The sequence below is a fragment of the Nelumbo lutea genome, chromosome 2, assembly GCF_056320005.1.
Source record: "Nelumbo lutea isolate HS-2025 chromosome 2, American lotus-T2T, whole genome shotgun sequence".
NCBI lineage: Eukaryota > Viridiplantae > Streptophyta > Magnoliopsida > Proteales > Nelumbonaceae > Nelumbo > Nelumbo lutea.
The window spans coordinates 13,311,693-13,327,206 of record NC_142685.1 but is presented as its reverse complement, the minus strand read 5'-3'; the positions used below and the strand labels follow the sequence as shown (position 1 = coordinate 13,327,206).

The following is a 15,514-nucleotide window of genomic DNA, read 5'->3' as shown; positions in this document are numbered from 1 at the left end:
ATTTATTTATTTTTATTTCATGTTTATGATATATCAATGAGACCAAAGAATAGACGTTACAACACGAAACAAAAATAGTGAATTTATCTTTTTCAAGGATCCCACATTGATCTGGTCCTCTCCTCATCAACTACTTTATTGGTTAGCAAGATTGCCGACATTCTACAAGGGACCTGCTTCCGGCCTCTTCCCCCATGATTTTCTGAGTTTAAAATCCAAATCATTTTCCTCTTCACCGACAAGAGAAATGAGTAAAACAACTCAAATTCATTTATTATTATTAGATTCTTTGTAGCCTATATTATAGTGCATACGACGTATGTATGCCCCAAAAGATATTTAGAGTTGTACAATCTTCCACCTGCCACGCGCTCCTACTTGGTAAGTTGAAGTTAAATACAAGGAAGAATGATACCAAACCAGATCCAGAGCTGCCAAATGTTCAACCCAGTTCTCTGTTTGGAGTATACCTTGAAATTAATTTGCCATATAGGATCCACAGGATAATTGGAATTTGCAGAATTCGATAGTAAGCTGTCTAGTTGTTTGATAAAAGGCATGCACTTTGTTTCTGTTAGGCAGATCACATAATAGCTTCTAATTCTGTAAAAATCAAAGAGGCAGGTTGACGGTTTTCTCTGCAGCATAGGTCCCATAAGTCACACTAGAGTAGCTTCGAGTTTTTTATGAGGAACATTGAAAACATTTTTGGTCGCGAGCGGGAACCAAGTTCAATGCTCAAAGCTACTACAAGACCATACTCCTCTCATAAGAACGAACAAGATAATTTTCCTTGAGGAATGCAGTTTACTAACTGGCCTCAGGCCTCAGTAGCCCAAGATAAGACCAAATCCGAGGAAGCCCAGTTCAAACTGTTACTAACCATAAAAATTAATGATGTCGATTAGTTCAAACTGGGTCTAATTACATTAGCTCCTTTTCATGAGAGCTAACCCAGGCTCAATCCAATAATATTTTAACCGTTAATGAAATTGAGACAGAGAAACAAGGCATCAAGACCCGATCTTTTTATGTTAATCAGTATTTCACATAGGAGAATGGCTCCAACCCCCAACAGGAAATCTCATGGATCCACTTATAATTAACCAACCAATTTAGCCACAATCTCTAGCCCTTCCACAGCAGATAGGGTCTCCGTTACTAAAGAACCAATTCAACATATATAACAAATCCTGAATCCTAATTCCACACACAGCTCTGACTTCAGAGAAATTCCTACTCGGTCTTGAAAAATGTGGAATGCCATGTGCTAGAAAGCTAGAACTCAATCCATGCACAGAATTCTTCGCCACTTGAACATTCCAGCAATTCACAGGAAAAACAAAAAGCAATTTCCCTTCATCTGCAACAAACTTGTAATTGTAGTTGTAACAAAGAATATACATTTGAATTATGTATTAGGGGATTGTTTTCCCAATTTTGATATACAATGTGAATGGGATACCTTAGTACCCTTCAGCAGATTTAGTGACTTCATGGATTGCATTCGCCAAGTAAGCCACATTTCCTGTAGTAATACCTGCCATGCTGCAACGCTTGTGGTGTAGAATGAGTAAGAAATCAACTTTACTTGGCCTTCCAATTAATCATTAATAAATGAATTATTTACCAAAAAAACTTATCTCAGCCTAAATCTGGTAATTTAATCATGTGGATAAAATAAAATAACATTCATGCAGTCTTTCGTTGTCAATTCTGTGTGGAGCCCCATCTCAGTCTCCTTGAGAAAATAAATTATGTATATTTCAAGCTCAAATTAGTGGTATAAGATGTCTGAATAAGCAGTTCACTAAATCTATAACTAGTCAAAGAGAAAATCAACTTTTTCTCTCATTGAGTGGTCTAATTTGAGCCAACAAGAGCAAACGAAGTTGACAATACAAACATCAAGCTACATGTTCAAGATTATTCAATGATTGTCTGGGATATGGAACATATGAGACATCTCTCTGATCTAAGTGGTGCTTCACACATTTAGATGAGACGGGAAAGCATGTTTTGTTCTCCTTCCTTTCATTCTTTTCCACCTTTTTTAATAACTGGGCAAGCATGGAATTACATGTCATAAATCTAAAAGCATTCCCATGCCAACTCCAATGCATAGGTCAAAAACGAGTTAATACACAAAGATCCATGACAGAACATTATACTTGTTAAAGACGACGAAAGGTCACCTGATACGGCCATCATGTGTCATATAAATATGGAACTTGTTTCTAAGCTGATCAACTTGTTCAGGAGTTAAACCACTATAGCAGAACATCCCAATCTGCAGTTTGGTGAGATTACAGGTCATGCTAGGCAGGGCACAACTAAACAGATTCTACATTAAGAGAAAGAGAAACTTTTTTCCTATATATTTCATTCTCTATTCTTTGTTCTTTTTCTTTTAAATTTTTAATCCATGAAATTGAAAGAAATTTTGAAGTTGAGTTTATCCAGAACTCCTCAAGTGGGCCACTGACCTGGTTAGTTATGTGATCCCAATTCAGAGGAGATCCTAATTCTTCAAGATTTTTTTGTAAAGTAACTCGCATTTTGGTTGTTCGGTTCACCATGACCTTTGACAAAATGGAAATTGTCACTCTTAGATCCTTTAGATCACATTTGGACAGGAAAAACAACTGAAAGAATAACAGTTTTCCAGTATGTTGACAGAAGTGAAGAACGGCTATAATAACAAAATAAATAACACTTTTCTAGAACGTTGACAGAAGTGAAGAACAGCTATAAAAACAAAATAAATAACACTTTTCTAGAATTCTGCAACCCCCGTTTAGTGGTTTTGCAGGTGCTATTGTGCTAAAGGGAACATATAATTCCAAAATGCAATTCAGTAGACAACCATAAATAGAAAAATTGCATTTAGGGTCCACCCAAAAAGGCTAATAAACAGTGAAAACAACTTTTACCTTCAACTCTTCCACCCAAAGATTCCTCAAATGTGGATCACACAAGATGGTGGAGACAAGAAGTGCACCGTGAACAGGTGGGTTGCTGTACATGGCTCTGGCAATGTGCTGAAGTTGGCTTTTGACTGCTATTGCTTGTTTAGTATTCATACAAAGGACACTAAAATATTACAGGAAAAGATACAATGAAAGCCCTTAAATAATTGAGCAGGAAAGTACAATAAAAAAGAAAAAACATGGTCAGTGGGGGCCCAATAGCATCTAATGGTGCTTTCTCCCATTCTCCTCAATTTAATACACTTTTTCCCATTGCAGTCAATCAATTCATGGGATATAAGGAAAGAAAAAAAATCCAATCAACTCAAGGATTTATTTTGAACATCCTATTCGTATTTTCTGATCATCCAAAAAATGCTGATGGGATTAGAAGCTTGCAAGTCTTATAATCAATAATTTGGCAGAGTTTTGGCATTGAATTTTAAGGCAATATATTAATAGTCACCAAAGTTATAAAATGTGAAGGCATGATGTGAAGCACTCTACTACCTAAAGGCATGAGGCGTAGTTCAAAATGCAAGAGGTGTAAGCCTCCTGATCACAAGGTGCAAATCCTCTTTTTCAGGGCTTTTTTTTTTCTCGAGGGGGAGATGGAAGTTAGTTTTCCACCAATTTTATGTATCAATATCCCTTTTTCCCTGTACTAAATTTTTTATTGGGGAACATAAAAAAGAATAGCATTTTTTTAATGGCATTTAATGGCTGACATTTCATGAATTTAGTCATACTAATTAAAGGCAAATAATGAACAATTTTGAGGAATCACAAACCTTAAACATCCCACTCGTTGTCCATATAGACCCATGTTCTTAGAAAATGACTGAACACAGCCAATTAAATGTCCATCCTCTACAAAAATTCTGATTGCCTGAGCATCTTTACTAAGATTTCCACTAGCGAAACCTTGATAAGCCATGTCAAAGAAGGGAAAGTGATTCTTCACCTGAATATTATCAATGTTAAAATTATATACTTTATGACGGTGTAAAAGAGTTTTAGATGATTTGTGATGATTTTACTTTGAATTGATGGGAGATTTCTCTCCATTGTTCGTCCGTAGGGTCAACACCAGTTGGATTATGTGCACACGGATGCAGCAGGAAAAAAGAACGATCTGGTGCATTCTAAACAAACAACCAAATAGTAAGAAAAGAGTTAGTAGGTGCTCAAAGAGAATGGAAAATCAAGAGAATTGGTTTATATATAATGTAATCCACAATTTTCCAAAGTAGTAGCCAACAATACAATTTATGCATGAAGTTTCATGCTTTCTCACCCATCTGTTTCTATTTGATGTTCTTCCTTACTATTGGCTTTAATATAGAAGGCTATTATGCAATATTGGTCCCAGCTATCTGGGATATTGGGAGGGGTAGACTCGATAAAAACCTAATCCTTGACACTTTTTTGCACAAAGTGGCCACTCTCAGACTCAAACCTGCATTCTCTTGCTTGTCAGCCTGAGATTTTACCATTACACTAAGCAATAGCTCCCCTTACCATTTGCTTCAATATGATGCATAAAAACAGGTGGCTTTTGAATAAATACCTTTACTATGGTGGGAGTTACTGGCTGATCCCAAATATCTGTTAAGTGAATGGAAAGGAAAAAGAAAAGACTTCTTATTAGGTGAACAGTGTCATTAGATTATCTCTCTTTTACTTCTTAACTAGAGATTTATTCTTGGTTTAGAGGGAACCCTTCTGAAAATTCTCAACAGTCCTTAAATGACACCAAAGAGGGGATTTGGAAGTAGATTTCAACTGGCAACTGATGGGCCTTGTTTAACACCTCATCTATGATACCCAGATATTTGTACAAGGGTGTCATATCATGTTGGATACTTTAGTTTTTAGTGTAAATGTCATATCCAATACTGTATCCAGCCATATCCAGGAAACATAGCACCTCACTAGCTGAACAACTGCCCATAAAACAAAGATATATTTAGTGTCATAACATGCTGATTGTCAAGCTAAGAACTCTTAGCACCTTAGTTTTTGTGGAGCTTTATGCCTCCATTCAGAGACTTAAGCAGCTGTTGAGGCAACCCACTTTCTCTAAGCTCCATCAGCTATGTCGCATGGAAACAGCTATAGGTTTTGGAACAGATAAAAGGTGTTCGACTTTACAAGACTCACAAAATAGGATTTGGGGACTCAGTGATACAACTTAACTTTTATATTAGTAAATACACCTTTTTATTGTAATATGATAATAAAACAATTTTTGGAACACAAAAAAATAATAAATAAAAATACAAGGATAAATCAATACAAACAAAAGTAAGCAATTAACAATTTTTTTGGTATACAGTATATGTAAGCAATTAACAATTTTATGTTAAGAATTTGAGGTTTATAAGTCACAAACTCACATATTATAGATCCAACAAAGAATCCTCCCAAACCATGTTTTCTTATTGATATCCACATGATGCCCACTTTGAATTGAGAGGGCCAATCTCTATTCAGAAAAGGATTTACTTTCCTGCAAATGGTATTCATTTTTTGGAAAAATTGTTTGTTTTCCACAGCCATATTACATGCAACAAGATGCCATAAAATAACAGTTTTCAAGAAATCATTCATTTCCCTTCACTCCACATGCAGCTAAATGGAGCCAAAATTTCATATTTTTCTCCTATTACTGGGGAAAACCAGTGATTTCATAGCTTGACTGAGTTACTATTTCCTCTCATCTTTCTTCCCTCACAAACATAATGTCCTTATATCGATTCCAAAGATTTGTATCTTAAAAATGCTGCCATTAATATTTGTCTTCTTTTATTGTTTTCTTCAAACTAATTAAAGGGACCCATTGCTCTAACCTCCTAATGTTGGATTCCTACTCTAGTTTCTAAATTAGGCTGCTAAAGCATGGCAGCAACAAGTATATACCATATATGTGTCACATTAATTAAACAATTTATATCCCTGTAACAGCCACATCACATGAATAAGGAAGCATGAAATCTTATGCCACTCCATATTACCAAACACTACCTATAAAGCTGTGGATGACAATCCTATCAGATAGGCATACCTTCACATCATCCATGAGTGCGCCAAAGTGCAGTCCCTTAGATTCAGGATCATAATAGTGGTAGGTTCTCGATGGAACTTGGGCATCTCTCCAAATGTTATGGTGGCTATCAAGTATCAATGCATGTGAGAGGATCATCAAAACACAGCAGTGAAACAACTATATAAAACAATGCATTAATCGAGTGCTTAAAAACCTGATGAAAGTCAACAAAGGGAATGGAAAAGTGTTGAATGAGCTTTACTTGGACCAAGTTGGAGAAGGTAGGTAAATCTGTGATTCAGGTCTAAAACGCCTCTGGAACTCAGCAAACAGGCGGCATGCACCAGTGCCAGAGAGAGCTTGAACACCAGCAAACCTTCCTTCTTTTACTACATCTGAGTTCTCTCCATATGCCAGCTTTGCACTTTCCTCAACCAGTTTCACATTGCCTTGCCTGGAAAGTGATTCCCTGTAAACATCTCTCAAAAGTAAACTTCAATGCACTTGAGAGTTGGGATTCTGGCAATCAAGAAAAGAACCAATAGATTTCCATTTCAAAAATCCAAAATAACTTGGTTAATGTCAAATAATCAAATTCAAGGCACAGAGAAATACTACATCAACATATGTGCACAGAAACCTCAAATCAGGTCCGTACATAAAACTGAAACCACTTTCACTAGAAAGCAAATAGACCAGTTTGAAGAATTATAATCCTAAGTAATACAAATTTTAGGCACGACCAAAAAGCTCAACCTGGATAAGACTACCTGGTGCAATAAAACTTATTCTACTCCACCAAATTTTGAATCATTGAACTGAACTGATGCAATAACTTTAATATTATCCTAAAATTGCACAGAACTTTCTGTTAACCTGTATCCATTCGTCGGGCTCCAATTTCATAATGAACAAATTTGCTTATATTTTATGATTCCCTCCATTGTCTTTCAGTCTCTCATAGATTTGATTGAAAGACTACAAGATTAGACAGACATAAGATGCAAAACAAGTAGAAATTCCAGTAAAATAGAGTAAAGTTGCATATAAATCTATATCTACACTACTATCAAAAGCATGAATGAGCTTGTGAAACCTTTTTCACTAAAACATCCTTGTTTCTGAATTTAGCCCCTCTCTAATTATGGCGGTAGAAAATGTAATTTGAAATATTAATTTTCACTTCATTAAGTCTTATATTTAAGGTATTAATTTTCCCACCAATAAAATTCTATCAATTAAATCTGTATCCAATACCTTTAACAAAATAAAACCCATGTTTTAAAATTGGCCTCAAAATGAAACTATTCTTTTGTCCAAAAGGTGGGGTACAGGGTAAGTAATTCAACCCTCTAGGTCAAATGAGTCAACAGCATAATTAATTAATAAAAATTACTAAAAACATAATTTTTGTAGAAAACATTTAGGCCCATCTCTAATATCATATATTCATCGTATTAAACAAAAATAAACTAGTTTTATATATACAAATATATAAAAACTGCCACGTGCAAAGTACATGCAAATATGCTAGTAAATATTAATAATTATCAGTCTAGTAGGCAAGCTATCTATTAGAAACCATTTGCAATAAATAGATGACCACCCTTTTATAAAAATAGTAAACACAAGAACATCAAACGAAAACCAATGATGTAAAACCCGAATCAGTTAAGGTTAAATGCAGACAATTTTCATAAACAAAGAGATGGGCTGGCAGCGAGGTTGGAAGATATCAACAGAGAAAAAGGAGTATTTCAGTTCAAAGAAAGCAAAAGCAAAGCATTTTGTAATTACATCAAAGAACAAATAGAAGAGAGATGAAAAAGGCATTAATTTCTTTAGAGAGATAAATGGGTGGAAAAAAAAAAAAAAAAAAAAAAAAACTAACAAGAACTCGCAACCGGTGATCTTGGCCTGTGCATCTCGAACGCATTGAAGCACAACCAGCTTCCCTTCATCATCACGATAAGCACCCTAATTATAAATTCCTCGTAAGCTATAAATGCAAATAAATAGATAGATAAACGTAGAGGAAATGAGTCAGGATAAACACTTTTCCAAAAAGAAATAGGACAAAATCAGCAGGTACCTTCCGTTAATGAAAACTGCAAGCATGTAGACTAACCAAACTCACCACTCCGAGATTGATTTTGTTGGGGCTGGAGTCGGCAAAGAAGGCCTCTGTAATACTCAAAATGGGATCTTTGGGAGCGATTCCGACATTGTGCCACCAATCAGTGGCCAAGGTTGACATAGGTCTTCTCCCCAGATATCTCCACATCATCCCCCTCTGTGCGTTCTCTGCTTTTTGTATCTCGTATCGGGCTATGGGGAAGGCTGCAGCTGCTGGACATACATATATTGGCTTCAAAACAAGGCGCTACGGGACGCGGAAGCACGAAGATGGAGGGAGATCAACGAAGAAACAAGTAGGGCAACGGCAGAGTATTTTGACGTTGGTGGTAGCTGAATTGTGCTGCCTCCTGGCTTCTATTCCTGTGGGCGGCCTTGGTATGAATCTGAATGCTTGCTTGTTGACATTTCAAGATGAATTTCGTTTTCCAAAACAACTTACTACTCTTAGGTAGTCACATCTATATCCCACGGTTTTTGAAGTTTAAATTGAACTTTGTGAAGATAGGAAAAATTGGGTTCTTATTTCTTTGGCCTCTTCAATAGATTCGTATTTATTTTATGTTTTTTTTTTGGGTAAATTCTGAAAACCCCCAAAAGGTATGGGGCATTGGGGTGTGTCACTTTATCAGTGAACTATATGAAATTTATATCGGAAAGACGTTACCAGCGAACTATGCGAAGCTTATATAGGAAATAGATGATACCGAAAATTTTGTAAGTTGTAACCAATCAATGGGCATCATAAAAGGGTATATGATTCGTTGACGCCTGATGTTTCAAAAGGAAGATAGGTTTTTGATGTGTGCAAACTGCAAACCCCTGTATACAAATAGTTAGTCTGTTCATAGATGAAGTCATGAAGGCTTTAGCTGTGACTTGTGAGGCTAAATGGAAGACCAAACAAAGACTACATGAACTGGGGATGGCAACCACATAACTGCAATATCTAGGGCTGTTCATGAGTTTGGTAAAATCGACTAAACCGATCAATCTGTGCCCAACTCGAATTGAGTTTGGCAGGTTTTTTAAATTGCCTGTTAGTTTTGGTTTTTCAAAATAAGTTAATCCGATATATCGAGTCAATTTTGGTTTGAATATGTATAAATTGACCAAAACCAGCCATACTATCTATTTATATGACATTTAAATTTTAAACACATAAAAAGTTGGGTTTAAAAAGGAAAGTAGGCATGAATAATAGACCGATCCAGTCAAACCAAGAAATTTAACCTTCACCAATCCAATCAAACCAAGAAATCGAACCTTCACCAACCCGAGAGGTTTGTTCGATCGGCCAAAATACTTGCAACCGGACCAAACAACCCGAGTACACCCCTAGAAATATCCCAAAGTAGCAAATAGTTTCTTTGTGTGGTTTATTTTGGAATTTTTTTCAATTTATACGGTTCAATTCAATAATTGATTGGTTCTGGTTTGGTAAGTGTTTGATAATAGCAGGAGCTGCATGTCTTTGTCTTTGTTGAGTCATTGAGTAAGCCAAACCTTTCAGGCTTTCACCAAATGGGGGCAAATTGACCGTGTGGCCTTGAAATCACCCCTGACCTAGTGACCTGTGCAGTGGTGGACAGCAACAATGGTATATGGAACATTCTTTGGACCCCATTTTGATGGGCTATTGGGCTTGTTCCCCAAGAAGCCCTTGTACCTTTGTTACGTCCAAAAATGTAAGAAACAACAGGACCCCATTTTGATGGGCTATTGGGCTTGTTCCCCAAGAAGCCCTTGTACCTTTGTTACGTCCAAAAATGTAAGAAACAACAGGACCCCATTTTGATGGGCTATTAGCTAATGATTCATGAACCCCGGCCCTATTTATGTTTGTGACTTTGTGCGATTTAAGGATTTACGAAAGGCCCCGCTATTAATTGCTCCAAAATTTTTTACCGGAATCCAAAGCATTCTCGAATAAACAACAAAGGCGATAAGGTAAAGGTAAAAAAAAAAAAAAAACCGTTTATGACAAGTGGGCGGTGTTAAAACAAACATTCTCTTAACAGTAAGTGTGTACATAAATTAAGATCAGTTTTTGTAAGTATCAACATGTATCAATCAACATAATGAGTTAATGCTGATTTAACAATAATATGATGGCATTTTGATAAACCCTCATGAAACAAAATACACATTGTATTACACCTTCGATCTTACATGTGCTTTTCTGGTGCATGGCCGATTGGAGACCAAACACCTAGCATAGCATTGCTTGGGCAATACTTCGTTCCTACCTGGATGGAGGAGGATATGAGTCCCATTATCACTTGATTTTCAAATTTAAACCCTCAAAATCTCAACTCTAAACCCTTAAAACTTATAAATCCTCTGAACCCCCAAGTCCTAATCTTAAAATCCTAATTCTAAATTTTAAATATATTGTATAAAACGCGTTTAGTAGGTGATGAAGGTAGATTTGGCCCTCTACTGACATCATGACACATGGCATATCATAACAGCTGAACTACATCCCAGCATCACCTAGGCGATAACTTTCCTTATAATAGGGTCTCAGTTGGCGACTTGCCTCTATCGTCGACCTCGCAACCTACTTTTGCCGTTGACTTTGCGACCTGCCTTTGCTACTGACCTGAAAACCTACTTCTGCCGTCGACCTGGCGACCTACTTCTATCACTGACTTGGTGACCTACCTCTATTGCCGACCTAGCGACTAGCCTCTATCGCCGACCTGGCGACTTACGTCTCTAGAAGCTTGCTATTTGTTTTCGAATCTTTCGGGATCACAATGCGTAACCATAGGCCTTATCCTCATCCCGTTTAAATCGGAGGGAAATGGTAAGCCTTATTAATTATCACGTTATCCTTCTTCCAAAGTGGAACAGACCCCTACATCGTGGGCCGAGGATTCTGGGAGAGTTTCGCGAGACCCACGACAGTCCAACTATATAACGACATCAACCCCTAAGACCCAGGCAGATGCGCAATTTAGTTCTCGCAGCTCTCTAGTTTTCTCACATTTAACTATCTTAAAATCTCTGATTCGCTAACTTAAGCATCGGAATGCCCACCCCAGGTAAAGCAATTCGGACACTGACACTATTTCTTTGCAGGTTGCATCAAAGCTATTTCTCCAACTCGTCACCATTCAGTTAGGCATTAGAGCCACTTCTCTAATTTATCACCATTTAGTTAGACATCCAAACCACCAACCAGGTAACAACCATTCAGCAAGACGTTTAAACCACATTCTAGATATGTTCTCAACCGGTAGGAACAAGTATATTCCCCATTGCTTAACAACTAAGGGTCACATACACCCTCTCTCTTCATTCTATTACTTAAAACGGCCGGCATTAGTCTACATGTAAAGCACAAACCGATGAAATAAACCAGGGCTTCTTTTGTTTGTGATTAATATACCCGAATCTTATATCGGAATCCGGTGCCTGAATTAATACGTGTCCAAATCTTTTCAATAAAATCATACCATTGACAAGGACAAAGGAAAAGACGTTATTGAAATTGAAAAAGTTGTTGGACGAGTGAATAATATTGTCAAACAGTTAAGAAACCCTTATTATTATAATATTACTGCATCAAATTTCAAACACATTATGCTTCGGGGCAGAACTTTGTTAGGAATACTTGGAACGAACTAAAAAGAACCAAAAGAAAAAGTGGTGAGGGTGGGGGGAGAACGACAGCAAAGTACAAAATACAAAAAATTAAATGGATGCATGTATGATCACTTGATCAGAGAAGCTATATAAATATAGATTCCACTCTTAATTCACCCTTCTACAGTTCTTCCGGATCTCTCCATTTGAGCCGGTAAGAGGACTGATGTCTCCCATCTTGATCATGGCGGCAGCAAAGTCGGAGTTAAAAGTGCTTGGGTTGTTGCTGTATGTTCTCACTTGGGAATCCGTGGAACCACCATTGAACAACTGTTGATCGGAGTGGAGAAGCCCCTTCTGGTTGATTAGATTCTTGAAGTAGTTATTGTCGAAAGCTGTTGGAGTTTGAAGATCCAGAGGCGCCAAGTTATTGTCTCCTGAGCCCGAACTGCTTGGGCACCTCCCCTGCCTTGTCTTGGCAAATGAACTCTCGATGTTACTCTCGTTGTATATGCGAGCCCTGAAATTGGTGCACCTTGCTTGTCCAATTGTGTGTCCACCTGTTTATTTTAATAATGAAATCACATATACATCAATATATATATATACAGCATCTATATATATGAGAGAGAGAGAGATAGGGAGTGGGGGGGGGGGGGTCTGAAAACTAGAAACTAGATCGTACCAGACAACGCAACCATGTCCTTGGTTGAGAGACCTTTAGACTGGAAACTAGAGATTAGGTTGTTGAGGTTAGAAGTTGGAGGGGGTATGTTGTTATTTGCAGCAGACTGGCTGGCTGTCTTGGAATCTCTTCGTCCAAGCTTAACGTTCCAGCTAGGCCCTCCAAGCTGCATATCACATATATATAAGATTTTGATGAAGCAATTAATTAACAGATCAGAAGTACTCTAGAATAATTAACATGAACTAAACTGCAGTTATGAACCACTTACAATAACGACGGAGTCTCGAGCAGCGATTGCCAAGATATCGGCACATGAAACGACACCGGGGCACACCTTCTCCACCTGGGATTTGATATCATCGACGACGTCGAACCCCCTGGCGGAATTCCGGTTGGGATTTGCATTCTTCTCTCCCGTGAAACTAGATGTGTCGTCAAGAAGTATTGAACCATCACATCCCTGGAATTAATGACACAATTAAACAAAATTCCGCCATTAAAATTTAAAGGAGGCAAACCAAACAGGGGATTAATAATATTTATGTGTTAAGCTTGTCCATATGAATACGGTTGAAGCATATTACTACTAATCAACAACAAAGGTTTTTAGATGTGGGGCAGTTGGCAGTACATGGATGCATGTCATCAATATAGACAAAAGGAATATATAGTCAAATCTATATCAGTACACTATATAATATATATATGGTTGATGGTAAATGAAAGAAGGCTCAGTAATCAAGTTAATTAGGCAAGTGGTGTGTTGCACTTGGATTAATAATAGTATAGGTTTATAGCAGCAGGCAAAGTAAAGAAGAAATACGTTGACAAAACAGTCGTGGAAGAAGAGACGGAGGAGGGAGGCTCCCATTCGGCTTTCCTTTGATATTGCCGACCGAACGGCGGATTTCACGGTAGTGAAGACATTGGGACAAGTTTTGGAGTAGAAGTTGGTCGAGAGTTGAGCGGAGCAGCTCCCAACACAGAGGAGGAGGGATAATGTGAGAACGGTCTTCAAGGAAGACGTACTAATAGCCATTGCCACTGGATTGGATTAGTTGTACGACTACTACTACTACTTGATTGATGTATGGAGAAGTAGGAAAGATGAAAGTGTGGTGAGGAGATGTGGGAGTTACTTGGGGGCTTAAATAGATATATAAGGGTTGTGATGGTTGTGGTGGAGTGGATACATGATATGATGTTTGGACTTTGGAACGGGCAGGTCACCTACTTCCCCTTCCCCACCCCAGACCGTTGCATTACACTAATGGAGGTCGATTTCTACGCTCATCAGATTTTATGCAAAAAAGAAAGCATGCGAGATATGATTCTGATGAATTAATCTCCCTTGGCTTTTGGCTTTGGCTTGATTGACAAATCGACATGCATGAAATTAAGATAAAACTAAACAATGAAGATGATGAAGGTGTCAAACACGTTTGTGTGTTGAAAATGTTACGCGTTTATGTGGTAACCATGGTCTATGGCCAGCAGCAGTACTAATTAATTAGCTAGCACGATATGTAGAATGCATGTAGCTAGCTATCATTATCAACTCTCATTTGTTTAATCCCATATATATACAGGTTTGAAAAGAGCATATTAAAAGAATAGCAGTAAAGGTAGACATTTCAAAAGCTTAATTAGGGGAGTAGGTTCGATTATCTCTATTGTTAATTACAATATTAATTCGGGTGGTATATGATTAATATTGTTGGGATCTAGGGTAAATATTGATAACCAATTCACCAGGGCCTCTGAATCCTGATCGGTTAAAGGCCGTAAGGTATCATACCTTACAGTTTCGGTAAATTCCATTAACTGTTAATTTGTTCATCACTGAAAAATCTAACTCAGAAATCTGAATATTTGATTGTATGTACAGCTCTGTGTACAACAAGCTGCTCTTGGTAGAGAAGGAGTCAATGAAAGCAGGGGTTATAAATAAGTGGATAAAAGAGAGCGTGGCAATTTGGGTGCAGGACGATATGTGTTACAATTACAACGACGAGTTTACAACAACGGGTTAGATGATGATAAAGACATTCCACCTTCTCACGTAAGTGATGCAACTGTATATTGACACGTAGACACTAGATAATGGACAGTTTGACTTTTGCGGTAAAATCTCATTTGAAAAATGAAATTATTCCTATTTCCACTTTCCTCCATGTTTTGTGTGCTACGGCCTACGGGGAAGGCCAGAAGAGAGAGAGAGAGAGAGAGGGTGAGAGGGAGAGAAATAGAGAGACTTGGGGAGGAAGGAACTATAATATTGTCTCTGCTCCTCAACGTCCAAACCAAGTCTATAAATCTATTTTTTGAGATTCTTCAGCCGTTCTTTTTGGTAGCTTAGAGATTCTTGAGCTGGAGTTGTGCGTTTTAACTTTTGAGAAAGATATCGAGAGAGAGAGAGAGAGAGATCGGCACTTTACTTTGGGAAGGAATAAAAAGCAGGGAACAGTACTGGTCTTCAGTCAATGCACGTAGAGTTGGCGATTGCTCCCTTGCGGTGCGGGAGGGGGATGAAAGGCTTCAGATTTCGGACACTTTTCTGTGGCCGGGTTGAAAAGGTAAAAATTAATTAGGCGTCGGCCGCCCATGGAAATACCCTACGACCTTTTTCCGTGGCCGGGCTTGGTTAACCCGTTACGTAAACTATTACAATTATAACTAATCTCATCTCTGTGTAAGTTTTCTAAACCACTGACAATTACTTCTCTCGCCATTTGGACATTGGACTCAGTCAGTCTCAGTTTCGCTAAATTTAATTACATAAAATATGATAATTCATTCTCCAGATTGTGACTAAAATGAATGAATAAATTTTCGTTTTTACCAGAAAGATTGTGACTAAAATGAGTGGACTGTCCCAGCAGAAGCACTGCTTCAATTCGATCTTGTATTTTCGTTTTCGTTTTCCTTTTCTGTTACTTGTTGTATTATGACATGACTGGTGATGACTGGAGGGACGTGCATTTATTTTAGATCTGGTGATATAAACAAACTAGGGCCCCATGATTTTCATTTTGATTCTGATACATTTTTGTGACATACTTGTGACAACGTGCAAAT

General features: G+C 37.7%; 2 protein-coding genes across 6 annotated transcripts; both read right to left on the bottom strand.

Moving 5' to 3' along the window:
* Nucleotides 1-1,000: 1,000 nt before the first annotated feature.
* LOC148868664 (aspartate aminotransferase, mitochondrial-like) lies at nt 1,001-9,075 on the bottom strand. Of its 5 annotated transcripts, none has more exons than XM_088974067.1 (11): nt 8,156-9,075; nt 7,910-7,995; nt 6,281-6,487; nt 6,037-6,142; nt 4,010-4,114; nt 3,761-3,933; nt 2,934-3,093; nt 2,487-2,582; nt 2,196-2,290; nt 1,466-1,556; nt 1,001-1,363 (listed from the first exon to the last, which is right to left on the bottom strand). In XM_088974067.1, exons 1-11 carry the CDS (start codon nt 8,303-8,305, stop codon nt 1,331-1,333), a joined length of 1,302 nt encoding a protein of 433 aa, XP_088830193.1. In that variant the 5' UTR covers nt 8,306-9,075; the 3' UTR covers nt 1,001-1,330. The 5 variants fall into 5 exon arrangements, with proteins under 5 accessions (XP_088830193.1, XP_088830194.1, XP_088830196.1 ...); XM_088974068.1 differs by having other exon boundaries at nt 1,466-1,548; XM_088974066.1 differs by having other exon boundaries at nt 1,330-1,556.
* Nucleotides 9,076-11,683: 2,608 nt separating this feature from the next.
* On the bottom strand, nt 11,684-13,568 carry LOC148868663 (peroxidase 4-like). The gene is made up of 4 exons (XM_088971510.1): nt 13,260-13,568; nt 12,705-12,896; nt 12,434-12,599; nt 11,684-12,308 (listed from the first exon to the last, which is right to left on the bottom strand). The coding sequence occupies exons 1-4, from the start codon at nt 13,473-13,475 to the stop codon at nt 11,917-11,919; spliced, it is 966 nt and encodes a 321-aa protein (XP_088827636.1). The 5' UTR covers nt 13,476-13,568; the 3' UTR covers nt 11,684-11,916.
* Between the last annotated feature and the right edge of the window lie 1,946 nt (nt 13,569-15,514).